Raw genomic sequence first — 20901 nt, forward strand, 5'->3', positions numbered from 1 at the left:
CGTTTTTACACTATGTCAGAGCGATGCCTCTATTTTGACGAACAACAGCGTGAGTTTCGAAAGACTCTCACGAGATTTGTATGGACACAGTGGACGACAAGAAACAGTACCACAGAATAGCTTCTTTGAGACACGACGACTTCATTCCTCCAGCAGATTGGTTCGTTAAACGTTTTTCTGTTGTTCCTTCGAAAAGAAAAAAGAAACGTTTGGTGAACGATATTACGTAACACGAGGATAACGTTAATGCTTTTTGAGAACGCGGACCGCGTCGATGCAACGAAATGGAATTTTGCGCAAATTCTTAACACCACTTTGTTCGTTGTTTTAATAAACTGCATGTTTGAAGAAGCAAGTTGCATTTCGTTGGCGTTACTTTAAAATTACGATGTGATCGAGCTTCGATGATTCTTTCGATACCGAAACTTCGTAGTTCGAGCAGTGACGCGGAAGTGGTCACGCAGTTTTCTTATTATCTGTAATAATAATACTGATAACGAATACAGTGTATGAGTATTAACAAATTTATTAACGAGAATAATATATTATTGCGACAGTAATCTACGTAAGTGTTGTGAATAATGGAGATAATATTGTTGCTGTGATTACCTTTAAGATTGTAAGTAGTAGGATATAGAACCACTGTTAGGTGTCACTGTCTCGATTCAATAAATGTTATTTCATTTTAATGACAACGCAAGTCATCTGCATTCGTTCAGTAACACCATAAATCTTCCACTGTTGTCCTTTGAACCTGATCCTTCCTAGTGTTTGTACTTTGAGTGTCTGAATTATGTCTTAGCGCTTGAAGATTTTAGAGAGCAATTTTAAAATTCAAAATTGTATCATATTGCAACAAATTGCTTTCTTATCTGCATTTTTACAGTTTCCTTGAACATTTCAAGAATAAAAGTTGCCACAATTATTCGTTATATCTCGTTTTTTTAAATAAAATTCTGATTTCCGATAAACTTCTGAGTTGACTTCTGATAAAGCAAAATAATTGTTATTTATTTATTATTTATTTAAATGCCATTCTTCGTCACGCGTAATAAATAACATTTTATTTATTAAGGGCTATAATAACATTTATTTGACAGATGAAGGAAACAAAGGGTGTAAGTGTTACTTCAGAACGTTCATTTTGTCTGAATGTTTAAGTATGTATTGTACGCCGTATTTACTCTTCAAAATAAATATATGGTTATATTGTTAATAAAACGAACACCAGGTATATTTATATAAACGTACTTATTATTATATATTATTATTTAGTAATGATTATATCACATAAGCTACTAACAGTAAGTTACATTTCACTTAAATCATAATAACGCGATATAAAAATTCGTTTGAAATTTATTTCGTATATAAAGTTTGTATATGGAACATTGCAAAGTTGATTGGCTTTGTTACATTATATATGTATATATATATCTATGGCTATAAACCTAATTTTCAGCTTTTTTAAAATGTTCAGCGAAGTAATGGAGTTCTTTCCGCCAGATCTAGTACACCTACCTTGCACCATTGCTTCCAGATGCGATATAGCACCAAACATGACCAGAATATGATTAGGGCTATATCTGAAACGGTAGCATATTGCTTGAAAAATTTCAGTGAAATAACTACTATTTTCACTAATTTAAAGATCAGTTTTAATTATAGCTTATCTCCAATTTCTATTGATTGCTTAACATTTCTAAAAGAATATATAATATCGAGTGTGGCAAGTTGCAAATGGTTAACGATTAAAGCATAATATAATATATAAGCATACTTTTCAAAAGTTAACAAATACAAGTGATTATTTGCGATATTGATAATCGAAAGTGATATTGAGCAAACAATAGAATTTGAACAGAGTGTAATTACTCTCAAGTAATGAACAGTAAGGTATAAATATATAAAACGTGATACCATTAGCTTCAGATGGTGGTCGGACTACGGCTGAATTGAAACCCTCGACGGTTATCCTTCTTATGATATTTATTACAATATATTTCAGAGCAGAACCAGTCCAATAATCAAATGGCAGGATTACCATGAAGGACGCGATTATGGAACACGTGATGACAAAACCAAATTGAAATATTATAGTCATGATCAAACTCACACCAAGGACCAAGGTCATGAACAGCGACCAAAATACCCAGTCGTTTTGCAGAATTATAAACGAATCTGGAAAAGCATCGAAACGTAAACATCATTATATAACTCACCTATTTTTGCAAAAGTAGTTCACGAATCCCATTTCCAAACGCCTATCGTTATCGTTATTATATAGAAACACTTCGAAAGATAAAAAAAACAAGACCTTTACCGTTGTAACCATATCTTCACGCTAATTACATAAACCACGGAGAATGTAATCAAACTATGCCAAAGACGAACACGGTGAACAGAGAGAGGGTGACCAAGTCGATCATCTGTCGACGGGGTAAATCGGGACCGATGCTCCGTGCAGTTACGCATGCATAGACCGTGTAATCTAAATAGGTCCCGGAGCTAAATAAATACAAGGGACACAATTAGGTAAATGCGAATCTTTCAAGCTGGTTAGATCGGTTCGTGGGAGTTCGCGCAGGGAGTTGGTCTATGTGTGCGCTTTTCTCTATGTGATGATTTTTATCGTGTAAGTGTCTATGCGTGTGTATGCGATAGTGGAGAAGGATGGTTATGGTGAGAAAGGTAGGAGGTAACGCGAATGCCCGCCACTGCTGCATAGGGGGATTCGGCAGACGAAGTTTCCACATGAGCGAACAACATTGATAAAAGCTACAGGGGGACTCTCTGACTATGCTTCATCCCTTCGCCAAACTCCAACTAACTTCGGGGGCGGTGAGCTCTCCCTTTCTCTCTCTCTCTCTCCCTCTCTCTCTCCATCTCTCTTTCTGCCTCTCACCCCCTTTTCTTTTCGCGTTACTCCTCTCGCCCGCTTTTAAGCCGGCGATTCATTATTTTCCTATAATTTACTACAACTCCTTGTGATCTTTCCTCGAACGGCGTGCACGGATACGGCATTTATTTCCGGATACGTTTACCGGCCTTTCGTTTGGAAATGGATTTCCGGGAACCTCTTCCGTACCCGGGGACAGAAAGTAAGCGATACACGCGAAGAGGAAGCCCAGCGTCATGTTAAACATCATCCCGCTAAAGACAATTGGGAGGTACGACTGGCACACCAACCAGAATATCGTGAAACACAGGCCTATTCCCATGGCAATTAAAATATCCCCTGCAACAAACGGGATACGATCGTTACATATTAGATGAACTTGTTACATTTGGAAATTGATTATTGTAGAATGCAATTCTCTGTATCGCAGAATCGGATTGTGGACAAAGGAATTTCGTTACGTAAATTTAATAAGAGAAAAACCTTATACTTTCGTCATTTCTGACGGCGTATTATTTTTAGTTTTCCTTGTACTTAATCGACATAAAAATATAGTAGATGTGTAAGTAATATTGTTTATAATCCTGATATTTTTTATTGTCATCTTTTACTGAATTTTTTAAGATCTTTATTACTTTGTGAAGCGATGTATGTACAATTATTATCATGGTAGTTCTGCAAAGTTTTTATCAAACAAAAATAATAATATCATTTGCTTATCGTTGGAAAATAGAAAGCAGGAGTTCGAGGGAAAGTCGAATGCTGTATTATGTTATTGTTAATACATACCTACTGCAGCGTAACCGATCACGGTTCCAGTGAAAAATACCGGCAGTGCCATATCGACTTTAAGGTGATGGTGCCCGAAGCATATTGATAACAAGCCGGCGAAGAAACAGAAAGCGCAGATGATCTTGGAAAGTAAATTGGCTGAAAGAAAGTATCAAATATAATGATTATTTCTCGCGATACCAACAATAATTTTTATATGTGAAAAGCACGAAAGAAAACATGACAAGTTAAACGATTTTCTTCGTAAAACTACTATTTGATTAATTACAAAATACACCTTTTTAGGCACCAAGTGACATTAATATTAAAAGATAGACTTATCATGTTTTATTCATGTGATTTTTGTATGCGTAATAAAATACGTACGTAAAACGTCACAGGAGGCCGGATCGATTGTGGGATGACAGGCGTATGAAAATGATGGTACGTAGGCCGCGGAATATTTCTCGTAAGTAGCCAGTGCGACGTAAACGGAGCCAACTCCGGTGTACGCGCTGAACACTCGCCTTATCGGAGAGGAAATCACCGGATTCGCTACCTATTGGACAAAATTTTTTTCACATTAGAATTATAAGCCACGATTTACATGCATTCATTTGATATCTGAAAATGTTTGAATATATTACGCGAGTGCACGTTTGATTAATTATGTACATGAAATTGTTATCAATAATAATAATTTAATATCATGTTTCATTGTTACTTTTGGCATACAATGTTGGATTAATCAACTAATTAATGATTAATCAAAAGTATACTTTATTTGTAAGTGTAATTACAACAGTATTATAATAAAATTGTATAATTCTGTTTAACGATTTAATAAAACTATTTTGAACCTTTAATTGTACTTCGTCCTTTAAATCGACTAACTTTTGCATACATGTTTTGTGTGGATAGTTAAAGTAATTGTTAAGAATTAAAGTGCTCAGTTAATCAAAACGAATACTTTTTAAGTGAACGTTTTAGAATTGGAGCATTGATTGATTAAAAAATCAGACAATTTCGTTGATTAAATATTGTTCATCGAAGGAAAAATTATTTTTCTTCCTAATCTAGTATTCAAAATGGCAGTTATTTACAATTCGACCAGTGGAATAAACATGTTTTCGAAGGTTTGAAAGTAAATTTCGCTCAAACATATTACAGCAACCGAATGAATTAATCGAATTGTTCAATTGACAGCTGGGCATGAATTTTTGCTGTTGCTGAGTCGTTAATCATAAAAAAAGTCCAGATTCTTCTTGCACATAATTTTTATGCAGTTAACCGACATTATTCTCTTAGAAAAAAAGTACATCACTAAACTTTTCTCTATGAATAAATTAAAGAATGAATAAGAAGGAAACATTGAAGAAATAAGAATCAAAAAGAGATTTCTGAAAACTAACTTTCATATGTAGGTCACAAAAATTTAGGCAATAAATAAACCCTTGACACCACTGATAATATCGAATATGCTTCATAGAATTAATTTCCAGTCCGATTACAACTTAAACATAATTTATTCCTGATTAAATATTATTTATTCCATCAATACAATATAACCAAACCCTAGAATCAAATTGAACAACACTTGCATATTTGCAGTCTCAGAAATATATGCAATATAATAAATAAATCACTGAATAGAAGTTGAAAATCTTCCAGTAAGTACCTTTACTCCGTTCTTCTTGATATCCGTAACAGTCAGCATGCTTGTGATAGCCACGAAATAACTATTGATACTGAAGTCCTGCTCATTCAGGAATATCTGATATATCTCGACCTCCACAGGGTTATTTTCGCAAGTGAGCTTTGCGCTGTCGTTCAACGGTACCGAGGCGGGTTGCACGTCGACGATCACCATCGTGTCGAGTGTCTGCACGCTCGCGTACGGCGCGATCTCTGTATTGAATTCCATGTTGCATCCACCCGGTATGGGTGCTGCGGAGAGAACAATGAACTGATGGACAGGATTGATCGTTCTTTGCAATGGGAAATTTATTATCGAACCCGCTTCGTGTCTGTATACGAAACGGAACAGACGACGATATACAGGCTGGGCCGTTAACTATTATCACTTTAGAGGTCGCGATTGCAGGAAATACGTTCCACCAACTTTAGATCATGTCATATCAGATAGTTGGAGTTGTTAGAAATGGTATTCAAAATGTTTTAAGTGAAGGAAAAATCGGTGCATCTGGTTTTAACGATTCTAATTACATCTTTTAATTTTTGTGTATGTAAAGTCTATGAAGATAAATATGTTTTATATTCATATATTTAATATATTAATTTTCCTTAGATGCCACTTAATTTTACTAAAGTATTTTATCTTCGATATGCGTAGAAACATTATTTCTATTAATATGTACTATGTTATTTGTAGTATCTGGGTCTCGCATATAATTTTCAATTCATGTGGAGGTGTAAGGAGGAACAAAGATTACACAGGTGTTCTCACATGTTATAATCCGATCTTTTTTAATAAGGTGAATATCATTTCATCATATTATGCAAGTAAACCTATAGGAATTTCATGAGAGAAATTTCTTTATACATTGGCTACGAGAAAAATATATCAGATAATAAAATTAGGTTACATTTCACAGCCCGTATAATATTAACTGCTGAAACATGAAAATATCTCGAAGTAGTCAATAATTAATAAAAAGAAAATGCCAAATTGGAATCTACTTAATACAACTGTACTACATAGGATATCAAGTACATCAGGATAAAATAACGCAAGGTGTGAGGGTCGCTTTTATCAAATACGTTCCTTTCTTTGTGGCGTGATACTCTATAGACGAGTACGAGGACTAAGGAGTGTAGAGCCATTGAAAGCCATTTTTAATCTCTTTGTATCGCACCAGTGTGGTGCACGTACTGATGATGTGCGAATTGTGACCACTCGCGAAGAAAATAATGGGTATGATGCTAACAATTAGCGTCATACGACATCGACAGGTCGCTATTTCGACAAAAGCAGATTTTTAAATATATTTACATAGAATTCGAAAGGGTAAATGGAGTTATAAATATAACATACAAGAATTAACAAATGTTATTATTTGGATATTTTGTAAAATAGGATTAATAATCAGGCATGCAGCGAGAGTATAAAAGAATTTTAAAGCAGAATTGACGTTTCTTTTGAAAAAAGTCTTTATTAATGAATATTGAAATTTTTCTTCCTTTAATTTGTTGAATTAATTTTTAATATTTTATACAAATATTTCTAGGTAAAGGTGTTTTAATGTTACGACAATAGTAAATTGGTCACCCTGTATATCGTTTTATATTGCTCGAAACGTTGAGTTTACATTGTTATATCTGAACCAGTAGTTTATAACATGATCCCTACTATGTATTATCGATTCTCGTTCAGTTCTATGTTATAAATGTATATTAGGTTGTCCCAAAAGTTTATTTCGTTTTATAAGGGAATAATTGAAGCACGATATTTTTAATTTTATGTCATATTATTGAATTATATATGACCCATTTTGTTTTACTACTATATCTATTATTTCCTTATAAGACGAAAAAAACTTTTGGAACAACCTAATACTTGAAATTTGATTTGCGTAACAATGAATATTACGTATGTTAAGCTTTAAAGATTTGTAATATAGGGAACAATAGAACAATAGTTCTTATCGACAAGTTTATGCGTTACAAGCGATGGTACTCACCTTTATTGTGGTAAGCAACAACAGCGAGTAGACCATTAACGTCGTGGACATTATCGTTTTTCACGAATAGTTGCGTTACTATGTTCTTGGTTAGCCTAGAGAAAAGGCCAATGTTTGATCCAAATACGCTTTTGTTTGAAATTTTATTAAGATAATCTTTATCATAAGACAGCGTGACATTGTGTTGGTAGGTATGAATTTGAAAGATAATGAAAGAAGCACTGGAGGAAATGTTGGTTATATTAAATGTTGCATTGCTACTGGCTTTGATAGATACTTGTCTCATGTATGGCACAGAATCATGAAGATTTGTTAAATTCACCTGTAATACACTTCCATCTGTAAAATGTATCATACATTATATTTACATTTCTCCACTAATTCTTCGTAGCAATGATTTGTTATATTACGTTGAAACAATTCTATAGAATCCTATTTCCAAGAGAAACAAATTATAATATTATTCTGATTTAGATTTTGTTTCCACATATGATAAATAGAAGCTCATTTTTCTTGCAATAGTTTTGATATTCTTACGTGTTTGGCTTATATCAGATAGCAATTAGGATGACAAAAACTTTTGTGTATATCTATTAGTGAAATTAGTACAATTTCATATAAATGCTAAACAAGCTTGTTGGTCATATCGATATATATATATATATATATATATATGTATGTGTGTGTGTGTGTTTGATTATTAAGCAAATGTTTTTTCAAAAACTATAATGGTTTGATTATCTCTAAGCACAACTGTATTTATCACTTTCTAAATATAAGTATACTTAGTTTCTTATCACATTGTATCGATGAAAGATGATACATATATCTAAAATATTCAGCTACATTTAAAGATAAACATGATAGTATAAAAATTAGAGTAAATGTATGTAAAAAAATATCTTCAAGTAAAAATACTTTTATTAAAATCTCACTTTCATTCTTCTTTCTTACTTCAACACTTTTATCTTACCTTACATTTACAATTTCTATTCTTTTATTTCTATATACTATTATTCATATATTGTTTTATCTTACTGTTCTATTTAAATAATTTTACACAATAAATAGAAAGTACAATTAAAAAACAATCTTTAACAACTTAATCCATACACACAACATACTTTTTAACTAACTTAACTTATTCCATTATAGTTTCGTATCTCCCCCCGACAACAAAAAATTTAATATTCCAGATAAGTATTATTAATAACCCCGTATTTACATCAACATAAAAGGTTATGCTGTACGAAAACAATCTAAAATTCCTTTATCTCTAAATGTCCTGTTTACCGAAGAACATAAACACGATCGACGAAATTAATTCGTTTCATGTTTGAAATCGTTTTAACAGCGTTTAACGATGAAAGTTTTCAACCAGCTGAAGAATTACGTACGAAAAAGATCATCAAGACGCGCTATTGTACTTTGAGGTTATGTGTGCTTACCAGTGAGAGATAGTGTATCTGATGATTTTTCCCTAGCTAAGCTGCCAATGGTGAGTAACAGAAAGATTAACAGCTCTCCGACAAAAGTGCGGTTCATGTCGATCAGAGTTACGAGCCGCGTGACACACTTATTCGATTAAATTGCCGCAAAGCCGAGTCGGCGTGAAGCCACGGAAAATCAGTACGGCGCAACAGCTGGTACTTGACAGTCGGCTACATGCCTGAGCACGGTATACTTCGAGTCTCGGCTACCGTCGTTCTATCTTGCTCTCGAATAGCCAATCATAGTCTGCCCGAGTACTCTCTTCTCTGTCGCGCTACCGTGTGTCGCGGTTATTTCGCGAAGTGACCGCAAGGTGGCGACGCAGTCGGCCCAAGATGGCCACGCTGGATCAATGAAACGCGAGTAATCATAGTAAAAACAGAAATTGACAAGTGTGCAAGTGAACACCAGACTTTGATTACAGTGTAAATGGACCATGGGGAAGGACCAGGAGCTGCTGGAGGCAGCGAGAAGCGGAAATGTCACCGTGGTCGAGAAGATTTTGGGTCAACGAGCGAAGAGGAGTGGTCCACTGGCAAGGTGGGTGTCACCGTACCAGATTTTGCTTTTCCTTGCTTCTTTTCCCGTTTATGCATTCTATAACGTGTTTTACGCGATACCTTTGATTTCGTATACACCGTATTGCCTCAATTATATGAAAAATTACCTCGATGTCTGTCAATTCATCGAGAGATTAGTGTTACGTGTCCACGTTCTTTTCGAATTGCAGCTACTGATCATTCGTGCTTCGATGATAAAGTGTTTATACGGTATTGACTGTACATCCGATTGTTTCCTTTCATCTGATCCTTCGAGCACTTCCGTGTTTGCTCAATTAATTGAGTACAGATAACTGTGTTTTGGGCATAAACGGATGTGGACGAGTCATTACACGTACCGGTACCTGCGTTAAATTACCTACGCTCGATTGATCGCTGCATTTTTCCAATTAATTCCGACAGTTTGCCAGAGAGAAACTCGTGGAGCGTGTCCCGCCGTTTATACCGTTAATACCGGGAATCTGTTCCGTTCGATAGTTTTCATATTAATTAAGCGAACGAACCTTATTGCAACCAACGGTGCTGTATTGTTATTATTATCTTTTTTCCCTTCCTCTTTTTCCATTTTTTTAAACATTGTAATTATTCTCTACACGTCTTTCACCGATAGTGTGATATATTTTTAATAGACGACCAATTTCGTGTCTCGTGGTCCGTAATTGGAATCACTGTGCGTGTTTTATAAAAACTGCAACAGTCATCGTTCGAACACAAATTCCCGTATCCTCCGGGCTACCTTTTTACCGCGCAACGCTTAATAATCCAGCATTTTCCCTGTAACATATTATACAATCGCCGCGTGGAACTAAACGCGGGCATCATAATTTTACCGAGCGTAATCAGTTTTGCTCTGAATATCTGTAGAGTAGAATAATGCTCCCGTATGCGCGTGTTACCCACGTTATTGTCCAGTGATTATTCATGATTTCACCGTGACCATGAATCACCTTGCCGACGCGTTCGCTGTGTGTACGATGATACATGCCAAGATGCGTTACGATATGGACGCACAACCCTGAGTTCACTATCAATTATTAAAATTCGTAGCGAACGTTTTAGCGGCTAGATGCGCAATTCCTTTAACGTTCCATTTAAGGAGGGCTTGTTGTTACTTTACGCGGTAACAGTTCATTAAATTAACGAGATAAAACCGACGAGAAAACGAAAGATCGATCTGTGCTTCTGAGTCTGGAAGTACGTAACTACGTTTCCTCGCGACTTATCGGATCCTGCTACTTTCTATTTATGGGAGCAGATAAACAGACTTATTTGGGTACTCATTTATTTTCAAGGGTCAATGATAACCTCGTCGTGATAGATCGGTGAAGATGGCGCGACTGTGCTCGAATATTTTTGTCCTTATTCTGTGATGTCTAAGAAAATAACCTTTGTGAACCTTGCTCCGTGGTTGCGTTAATTGGATTTAGAAATTAATAGGGGATATACTGAAAAAGCAACATGGAAAATTGCTTTTCTAATATTAGACAGTTATGTTAGATAAATATTCGAAAAAACAATCTGTGCAGTCGATAATAGATTAAATAAAGCAAAAAAGAGCTTATATTAAATAAACAAGTACAGATAATGGTATATATGGTATATATGTGTTTGTGAAGGAATATGGACGTTTAAAAAACTAATAATATGAACTAGTAACATTATTTTGAATTATACTTTTGTAAATAGAACAGGTTGTAATATATTATATCAAATATATAATTCTATTTACACAAAATTTCCTAAATTCAAATAAATTTAATTTCTTTTATTATCGGTTTCGAAAAATATATATACGATTTTTCTACAATATAACGTTAGCAAGCATTTCTCTAAGAGACTAATGCGTTTCATGTACGTAATAACTGCTGCACGAGAACAGTGAGTCCCATGTTCATCTCGTTTCAGTGTAAAAAACAGTCGGTCTAATAACTTAGTCATCCTTCCTAGTTAGTCTGTCTCGGCTTAAAAAACCGCCATCTAAATAACCGTGCACGTGCTCGTAACTGCTAACAAACCAGTTCCACGTAACTCGCGAATTAATTCACCCAGGAATGTAATCGACTCGCTCGACAAATCACTGTCAACTTCTCTAATCGCGAGCTCTCCGTACTCAATCGAATTTGGAATCGTAATAGATTCCTTTGCCTGACCCGATACCCGATCGACGGGTCGAAGCAGATCAATGAGTAGGGGGCGCGATTAATCGAAATGGTCGGTCGGCGCGGCGGTCTGTATTGACCCAGTGCCGCGAACTTCTCGACAAAGACGACTTTGTCGATGCTTCTCGCGCACGCTTTCATTAATTAAGTCACGTTGGCTACGGGACGAGAGAAATCACCGTTTGTTTTCGAGAGGTCTCTGCCGCGTGCTCCTGTAGAAGCAGGCGTGCGTGTTTCGAGTGCATTCACGCATTTTAACACCGATTGTCACGGAGCAAAAACCTTCCGGGGCGAAAGAGAAAGAGAAGGGTGACGGCTCAGAGAGGGGATAGAGTGGAAAGGAATAGAAGGGAAGAAGCACTTCTCCCACTCTCTTTCTCTACGAGAGAAGACGCGGCGAATCGGGCGAGAGAAGGACAGACTGTCGGGATCAAGCTCAGAGTCCTAAATGTATCACGACGAAAGCGCTTCTCGGCTCCTCTTCTAACAAATTGCCCCTTTTGCTCGTCACCAGTCGCAGTCGTGCAACTTGTCCATAACTACAAAGCTCGCCCACGGCAACTTTCTCCACCAAAGCTCTTTACCCTTTCTCTCCTATAGTTTCTGTTCTCCTGCTTCATTTCGCCTCTCTGGTCTTCTTTTATCTTTTGTTCCCTCTCTGACGCTTCAAGAGATCACAGGAAAGCAATATAAAACGCGCTTGTGCATCCCGCGCGCGCGCTACTCCGCGATACCAGCGACACTCACGGGACAAATGAGAAACATTTTGCGATGCTAATCGTACCACTTATAGTGTACCAGTGCCCGCGAATGTGTTTATCCTTTGTTTGCACGGCGTGTTGGCTTTGGGTCGGGCAATAATTTTAATCACGGCCCCCGGAGGCCATGGGAAGGGCTTCCCTTCGATAGAAACATCGCCTTCGGCGACTCGGTCTCCCGCGAACCAGAACTTTTAACGTCATCGCCCGGCCGCGATAACTTCGCCTCTCTTTGATGTCTCTTGGGCACACCGTTGGCCCGCCTCGGAATCCCTGCCACCGAGAAACTTGCTTTTCAATTTATGACCGTGGATCTGATAAAGCCCCTTCGACGATTTCGTGGTAATAAAGATTTCAACGGTCTTGTTTTCATTTATTTCATTCCCAGGATGAATGTTAAGGTATGGAATTTAGGCTGAATTTTTAGCCATGCGTTTATGCTTCAAAAAACTCGTGCAATATAAAATATGAAAAATTTACATTCAAACGATATTGTATCTTTGTCATGAGATTAACTTACTGAAATGTGATCTTTGAAAATCACCAATCAATTGAGGTTATTTTATTAAAATGTACTGAAACTCTATTTTCCAACTTTCCAACCTTCGAAAATTCCACTTCAAACTAATATCCATGTTATCTACTCTCTCTCTCTCTCTCTCGACTCACCATATAGGTCAATTTCTCAATTTTCTTGTACGTCGAACCTTGTAACCAGGTTATCCACGTCACGACATAAGGGCGGCTAATTCAAATTCGTCTAAGATCGTCTAAGATCTTCGTCTCTATTCATATCAGATTCGTTGTTGTTTTTCTAAGATCGTATCAAATTTTCGAATTACGGAAGAGAGAGTACTCGATTCTGTTATACACGACCGATATCGTTGTAATGTTTTGTTCGTTCTCCACTGCTCCGGAAGGAGGAATCGGTGCGTTAAACGATCGACGAGGGGATAATTAGTCGACAGACAAGGCAGTCTCTCACGACGAGGATATCTCCCTTGTACATTCGTTTCTATCATGGATCGATGGACGATCCTCCCTTTAAGAGACAGAGAAAGATATATAGAGAGACAGAGATCTACCGTTTTTCCCTTGAGGGGTGCGAAACTGCATAAAGTGCAAGTAGAAGAGAGTTTCCCCTTCCCGCTCTTTTTCTCTCACCTTTCCGGAATGACACTTGGAGTGTTTGCGAGGAAGGACCTTTTCGCGACATCAGCACGTATCGTGGCCTCTCTTCCACGTCGGAGGAATTTATCGATTGACGCTCTAACAGCCCTCGCGTGTCTTCACCCTCGCTACATTTTGGCCCCTGTGTCTACTGTTTCTCTCTTTGTCGTCTGGCTTCTCTTCTTATTTCCTCTTCTATGTCACGTATGTGCTCTTTTTCTTGTTTTCGATTATTCCCTGTTCAACACTGTCTCACATATGTACGGACATTCCCTTTTACATTATTGCACCCTCGTTGTCTTGTCCATTGAATTCTTTTGTAATTCTCATTTCTTTTTCCTTAGTTTGGTGCGATCTATTTTTTTGCTCTCGGTGTTCTTTTTCTTTATTATCGTGTCTCTTTGAAATTTTATTCTATGATACCTTCTTTGTGAAAGAATTTCTTTCTTTCTTTCTTATTTTATGATTTTTGTCAAGTGTCTTCTTTTCTTTTTTTCATTTCTTCTGTTCGTATATTTATTCTTTTCCCTTTTAGTTCGTACTTTTCGTTCATGTTTCAATCAGCCTCGGTCGATTCCCCTAGACTTCCTCCTCTGTACTCTCTTCTTTCGACTTGAAGTCGCGTTCACAGTCCCATCCGTGGAACCGAAAGGTAATAGAAGTTCACTTATCCCTTGATATTACTCGGTCTCTGATTGTCGATTAGCGGGGAAAACTGCATAATTCAATGATCTCGACCGCTCTTTCGTTTTAGATGTTACTGTTCTTGTTCATTAATCTTTTATAATCCCAGTTAATACAATCGTAATGATCCTATTATTAGTGCCTATCAATATTTTTTAAAAGTGAGTGCTAGATTAGAAAAATTATCCTAATATCTTTCGTTTCTGATATCCTAAAATATTATTTACATTTTTTATGATAGCATTTTACATTTTCAATCGCATAATAATTAACCTGTCCTTGATAATAATAAATAAATGTTGCTGGTCCAAGACAATATGAATTGATTTTGCGGTAGAGATAAATTAAAAAATTATGAAATAAAATTTCTGTTTAAAAATTCAAATGGTACATTTCGTTACTTATTTATGTTACATGAAACGTGTTTGTCTTATGAATGAAAAAAGATTGTTGAATGATAAAATTATATCTCGACAAAAGTTATTTTAATGTTTGACATGTATTGTATGCTACATTCCTACGCTACAAATTCTGCTCGCTTTGCATCTAAATACAATGGAAGTCTCGAGGGACATTCATAAGGTCGTGGTTTATTGTAAGTCAAGTGCGCATCTCAACGTATATTCAAACTCGACTTTCTTGGAAACAAAGACCGCGCATAGAAAAATATTATTTCACGTTATGTACACTTGCTGCGGAATCATCTTTTCAATTGTATGTCTTAATACGCAATTGTGATCCGTATTTCGCATTTTGTCATTTCGCATTGTGAAAATGAGACGTTAACAAACAGAAAAAAGAAAAGAATGACAAGAAGTATGGGGACATTTATCACTACGGATATTGAATAAATTACAAAATGAGTTAAACATTTAAACATTCAACTGAAAGCAAATCTCTGCTACAATACGATACCCTACTGCAATCATGAAACTTTAAATCGTTTATCTTCAATATTCTTCCTAGTACAGGTCATCTAGTTCCAACTGCAGTGACCACTTAAGCTTCGTTAACACTGTGACGATCAATGATGCGACACTAGCGCCGCACGAGTGCTAACTACATATTAGCACACAGTATATACGCATTTACTTATCCATTTATACACTTTTTCATTTTCACCTTTACACTGATCAAATATTCATAGTTACCCATATTTTCTACAGACATAAAAATCACTTCGTTAATCATTTTGTTAACTTTTGACGTCAATGTGAATAGAAACTAGCGATCATAGCGTTAACGCGATATTAGCGTTTGTTAACCATTGTTCCACGTTAGTAACTCATACACACAGACTTGTCAGCACCCTTTTCCAACCTTTCTATAACAATTATAAATAGCTTAATATATAATCGGTGTGCTAAAGATCTTCGGCTAAAAATAACTATAGCAATCTGTCAGAAAAGAATTTGATCCCAAGAAGGGCCACAGTCTAGTCTATGGGATTCCCACGTCCTTCGATCGGCATTTACGATTCTCCGACACGTGTTCCATTTGTCTGGGGTCGCCGGGCAAAAACGTCCACTACAATTATCCCAGGAAACGGGCCATTTTTGTCGTTGATCGTTCGGCGTCTTGATTAAAACCGGCAAGAAATTGCCATTATAGATGCTTGACAGACGGTGCAACGGTGCTTTCATTCGAGGTTCCGCACTCCCCTGCTACCTATCTGTATCTTTCATGTCCCCTCGTTGTCCAATTCGTAATGTTCATAGACGTCGAGGGCACTGGGCGATGTCCTTTTTGCAGACAATCTTCAGGGTTTAATTAAGGAACTTGGGCAAGCGGATAAACTCGATGAATGGGGCAAGCGAGTCGGCGTCGAGGGTGCGACAGACGAGGAAGAACGGAGTTGGTGGCTCGCTGAAGCAACTAGAGAGAGTTCGAGAAAGAGAGAAGCGGCTGGCTAAAAGAAAGGAAGAGTCAAACGTCCCCGGCTGGTCTAACATGAGAGAGACACGGGAAGACGAGCGTGGCCATTCCGACAGTGCTTGCGTATACATTTGTATAGGGAGTTTCTAAAGCTAGATGTTATTTAAGCTTAGAATAGTAAGGATCTAAGATCCGTTTCTCTAAGCGAATTATCTTTAATAGTTTGCGCTTAAATTTAATTTCATTCTTCGTAGTTATTATGTTTTGAAAGCTCGGTATACATGGTATATAAGAAAATATGTAAGCACCGAGTCTAGTAACGAGCAAATTTCTACGCAGAAACTTCGCAAAGCGTTAGGTAATTATAATTTATTCGAAGCAACCTACGTCCTACAATTTATTCGATTGCCTAATGCACATTATTCTTTACTGTGAAAGAAGAGATTCAACAACAAACTGTTTGTAGCAATCAATATTTGGGTATCTTAGAATCTAATCTGATCAATATGACTTCTGTATGGCTCATTTAATTGTTTATTTAAATTTTTATTGAAATTTCATAAAAATGGTAACAGTCAATTCCATACATTATAAGCCGCTCGTCTTCACGTCTCTTTGACATCAAGAAACCTCAGCAAGAACAAAAATTATTTCTTTCATCATTCTTATCCGATTTATGCTGGCCGCTACAACTGAAACGTCCTCTACCATGTACACGCACGCTGATGTATACACATGAGTACAAGCTACGGCTGAGTTGGTATTCCGGCGTGCATACACACGCGTTTGTCGGGGTTACGTCGTTTCTCCGTGTGTACTCGGCTTGAAGAGAGCCGGCTACCACCCCCGTCCCGTTGTTAGGGCGCGGAAAATAAATACGCGCGGCTCTGTCCGCAGAAGAGAGCGAGAAAGGCGCAAGCGAGAGGACTCAGTCGTCGGCGGTGGCGGAGGCGGACACGGGTACAGAGAGGAGGGGCGGGGGAGGGGTGAGAAACGGACGGAATGAAAAAGGGGGTGGCAAGAAAGAAAGAGGGAAATTCAACACGTGCCGTCCTCCTCTCTGCGTTAGCTCTTTCCTATTCTTCTGGTTCGGCCAAAAGCTCCTCGAACTTCCAAGCGTTGCGAGGCGCACTCGCGTAACCCTTGAGTGTTCGTTTCTTTTTCTTGCCGCCCCACCGGAATCCTGGTGGCCACCCCCGCCACTTGACTCTCTCGGTTTTGCTTGCGAGTCGTCAGAACAAACGAGTCCCGACTCTGACTCTGTCGAGGGCGAGTTTGCGTTGGGCAAAATCGACAGTTTCTCTCGTTTTTGATCTTTAGTTACAATGGATTAGAGGCCTCTCGTCGAGTGGCGGGTAAGCTGCCTGCCCTTGCCGAGTGGCGAATGCCTTGAACGATCCTCCTATGAACATAAGCGTCGCGTGCCGATGATTTAAAGTGCCGCTATCCCGAAAGCTTAATGACGTCTCGCTGCTTAATGACGACCACGACGACGACGGCGGCGGCCAGGAGGCTGCCTTTGATCTGCCCCGCGCGCCTCCGCAGAGAAAAGGCCTTCGGCCCGCGGTAATTGTTTTGGGTAAACTGAATGCGATGCTTTGATCCAGCCTCGGCGACGTAAGCGTCGATTCAGAACGCGCGTCCCTGTTAATGAGGCAAATCCAACTGGAAGTTTTCCTGCGATGCCTTGTCGCAGGGAATCGGAATGAAATTGTTCGGAGGCGAGGAAAGCGATGACAATAATGACCGGTTCTTTTGTTTTTGTCGCTGCTCTGTTTTGTTCAGGTTGAATATCGTTTAATCATGAACTGGTATCGTTGGATCATGGGTAACGACAGCAGACTGTATTGGATTTCGGTCACGTTACGTTCAATTTAACCGTGCTTATTCCTGATTTGAATTCTATATCTGATATAAATATCACTAATGATTTGTTCAAAATATAGAATATACCAATGTGAATATATACAAATATTGATAGCTGTTGCTAATAGCTGATAAAACTAGTTGGATATTGTATTCCTATTTTTGATTTTTAATTGTATTCTATAACTATGTTGAACTATATGTATACACGTGAATTTAGGGTCGGGAACAGATTAAATGAGATAGGCAGATTAAGTACACATTAAAATGTTATTCATCCAGTTTACTCCGTTTTTTGCGTATTAAGGAATTCATATATTAGGTTTACTTTTTGAGAACCTTTATTCTGGTTAGAGCTTATGCCCTTAAGACAGTATCGTGCTTTTGTTTGTTCCTACTACTGTAATTGAAAGATCTCTTATCTTCCGCGCCTTGTCATAGATTTCAATCATCGCATTAAAAAGAAAAGAAGCTTTCTATCATTATGTAATCCCAGATAGAAGTGTAAGATAAGAAATAGAGTATACGTACCTATCTATTCAGAACCGTTACTTCTCTTCTATCACAAATAAAAATAAATTCTATATCTAAATCTAATGTTATATTTATTAAACTTGTTCGTATTTAAATTTTATCTACATTCAATCCGTTTTTTTTATCCATCTATAATATTCAAAATATACGAAATTGAAATTAATAGGTACATTTTTCAAGTACTTTTACACCACTGATTTTAATATTTTTTTGGATATATGTAACTGTTTGCAGCGCCTAGAGTAAAATCGTCACCAGTGACGGCTGTTTTCGCGCATTTATTCGTGCAATTTTTATCGTGTTGTAAACACGCCTGTTGACATTCTATCGCTTCGATAAACATCGCTGAGCTTACTGAATATTTGCGAAGGACAATTTCCAACAAACCCTCGATATCGGTTTACATCGCTCGCTAAGAACCGTTATTAGCCATTGTTTATTGTTACAACACTCGGCAATTGTATCTTTGCAAATCAGATAATCAGTTCATCGAAAGTTTAACCGAACCTCTTAACCTCCGTTCGGCAGAGACCGAGTCATTATCGCCACGAGCATCGACTATTTCATTTTATAACGATAAAGCGAATAACTGACAGAAAAGACTTTTCAACTGTATGGAATATATGAAATTTAAAAATATATAAAACGCATAATATATTCGTAAAAGATTTTTGCAAGTGTTCGAATATTTTCGTACGAGCTACTGTAAATGTAATTGACCTAGAATTAACCGAGTCTTTGTCATCTGTGTTTTAATTCATTTGTCCAATTTATAAGGTCGTTGAATTATTCGGAATATAAACTAGAAGCTGAAAAATCGTCGGAAGTTATGGTCATTGTTGAATGGATATTACGTAACGTGATTCTGAATTTTATTCGCGTTTTATTTGTGCGGCAAAAACGTCATTTAATATCGATAGTGACGTAGAGAGGTTCTAATATCGATACAAGAGTTATGTGTGCGATAGTTCGAAGGACGAGGGTAAACATACATATTTTTACGAGTCTATCTTCATATCGGAATTGCACGAGAACTGAGCAAATACGGTTGCTCGCGTTTATGATGTGTATTAATCGAGCTAGATAAATATTGCGTTCCCTTACGTTGTCTTTTCGTAGCGCTGATTCTCTCGAAATCCCACAAATAGTATATTTTTCAACGTTTGCTGAAATCCACTGATTTGATTTTATTTATATATATTTTTTGAAAATAATGCTGCGAGGTTGTTTAGTTAATGGGCAAACATTTTTTAGAGTTATCTACCTGATTATTAACTGCGTAAAAAATATAGAATTATCAGTACTATTAACAGATTGTATATGTATCTGTCAAATTTCAACCGTGATCCACGTAGCGTTAATTAATACCGTAGATACTTATTAGAAATTTAACATCAAGATTTCCTAATACTCAATGAAAAATAATTTCATACATGTAAAATTTATAATACCATAATACTTACAAAAAGTAGCAAATACTATGCTCAAGCTACAAATGCTCTAAGATCATTCGTAATTAGAAACATACGTATAACAATTTCCAAGCTGTCACTGACAACTGTCACTGTCTCGCGAATCCCTCCGGACACGAAAAAAAGTCAGAGATCAAACGACAATGAACAATTCTTCCCTTTCTTATCCCGATCGCCGTTTTGCGGCTGGTTTCGTCACAACCGTTCATCCAATCCGGCCAATTCGATCGGCTTTGATCGTGCGGCTCTCATCGCTTCGAAGGGGGCGCGGTGACTGAATGGTCAAGCCTGCAGCGGCGCTAATCAAATCCACTTAAGAGAAGAGAACACGGGATAACGAGAAACTGCTCGACTATCATCTTCTCGCGATCGTACCATGCTAACAACAAAGAACCAGCGATCCAGAAAAGTGAACGCAGGGAAGAAAAGTGCGAAAAAGAAGGTGTCGCACTGGTCCCAAGGGGATCCAAAGACGCGTTTACATTGTGTTTGCGCCAGGGCAGAACGTGGCGGACGTTTATCTCACCACGAACGCAACAAAGGCCAGTAATGAGAACATGTGTTGGATGCAGGAAGCTTCATTAGCGAACCTGTTCCTGTCCGCGAGGCCCATTGTGCGACCTAACTCTGTCTGCGCTCTGCGATACGGTGACTCGTTGGCGCGGAGTGCTCGATTCTTTGCCTCTGCGAGCTCGTATCGCCGCCGGGTATTAGTTACCGGCAGTAAACATGAATTCCTAATTGCGGAAATGGGTCCCGGCCGCTGCTCGATGATCGTTACCCTGGCGCTTGCCACCGTACCCTGACAATCGGGGTTGCTTCGAACAGTCGCGCCAAATAACGCAATATCGAGACTTGTTTTCGGATAACGTCCCCCGAGAGGCTCGTATAGTGTTGTTAGTGTTGATAAATTTTGGTGGGGATTCTGGGATAAAAGAGTTTCTAGGTTAGATCTTGGATG

At 37.6% G+C, this 20901-nt stretch overlaps 2 protein-coding genes across 4 annotated transcripts in view; one reads left to right on the forward strand and one right to left on the reverse strand.

The window, feature by feature from the left end:
• Positions 1–1234: 1234 nt before the first annotated feature.
• Positions 1235–9049, reverse strand: LOC138189770 (transmembrane 7 superfamily member 3). 2 transcript variants are annotated; one of them, XM_069131922.1, is made up of 8 exons: positions 8820–9049; positions 7372–7710; positions 5349–5617; positions 4058–4229; positions 3689–3829; positions 3089–3238; positions 1921–2181; positions 1235–1586 (listed from the first exon to the last, which is right to left on the reverse strand). In XM_069131922.1, exons 1-8 carry the CDS (start codon positions 8914–8916, stop codon positions 1477–1479), a joined length of 1539 nt encoding a protein of 512 aa, XP_068988023.1. In that variant the 5' UTR covers positions 8917–9049; the 3' UTR covers positions 1235–1476. The 2 variants fall into 2 exon arrangements, with proteins under 2 accessions (XP_068988023.1, XP_068988024.1); XM_069131923.1 differs by having other exon boundaries at positions 7372–7693; positions 8820–9019.
• A 34-nt stretch (positions 9050–9083) lies between these two features.
• Positions 9084–20901, forward strand: part of LOC138189769 (ankyrin repeat and SAM domain-containing protein 1A) — an 81581-nt gene continuing 69763 nt past the window's right edge. Inside the window, exons 1-2 of one of the 2 annotated variants that reach the window (XM_069131920.1) lie at positions 9084–9221; positions 9287–9402. In XM_069131920.1, the coding sequence (XP_068988021.1) occupies positions 9299–9402 (104 nt within the window). In that variant the 5' untranslated portion in view covers positions 9084–9221; positions 9287–9298. Of the gene's footprint in view, positions 9403–20901 lie in introns of both variants that reach the window. The other variant, XM_069131921.1, reaches the window with a different exon arrangement.

Source organism: Bombus flavifrons, chromosome 2 (genome assembly GCF_040668555.2).
Source record: "Bombus flavifrons isolate JBK064 chromosome 2, iyBomFlav1_principal, whole genome shotgun sequence".
NCBI lineage: Eukaryota > Metazoa > Arthropoda > Insecta > Hymenoptera > Apidae > Bombus > Bombus flavifrons.

Coding starts and splice junctions, on each gene's coding strand:
- LOC138189770 (XM_069131922.1), bottom strand. CDS start 8,916: ATGAACCGCACTTTTGTCGGAGAGCTGTTAATCTTTCTGTTACTCACC. Junction 5,618..7,371: donor TGTTGCTTACCACAATAAAG/GTGAGTACCATC, acceptor TTCTCTCCGCAG/CACCCATACCGGGTGGATGC. Junction 1,587..1,920: donor ACCACCATCTGAAGCTAATG/GTATCACGTTTT, acceptor CTACCGTTTCAG/ATATAGCCCTAATCATATTC.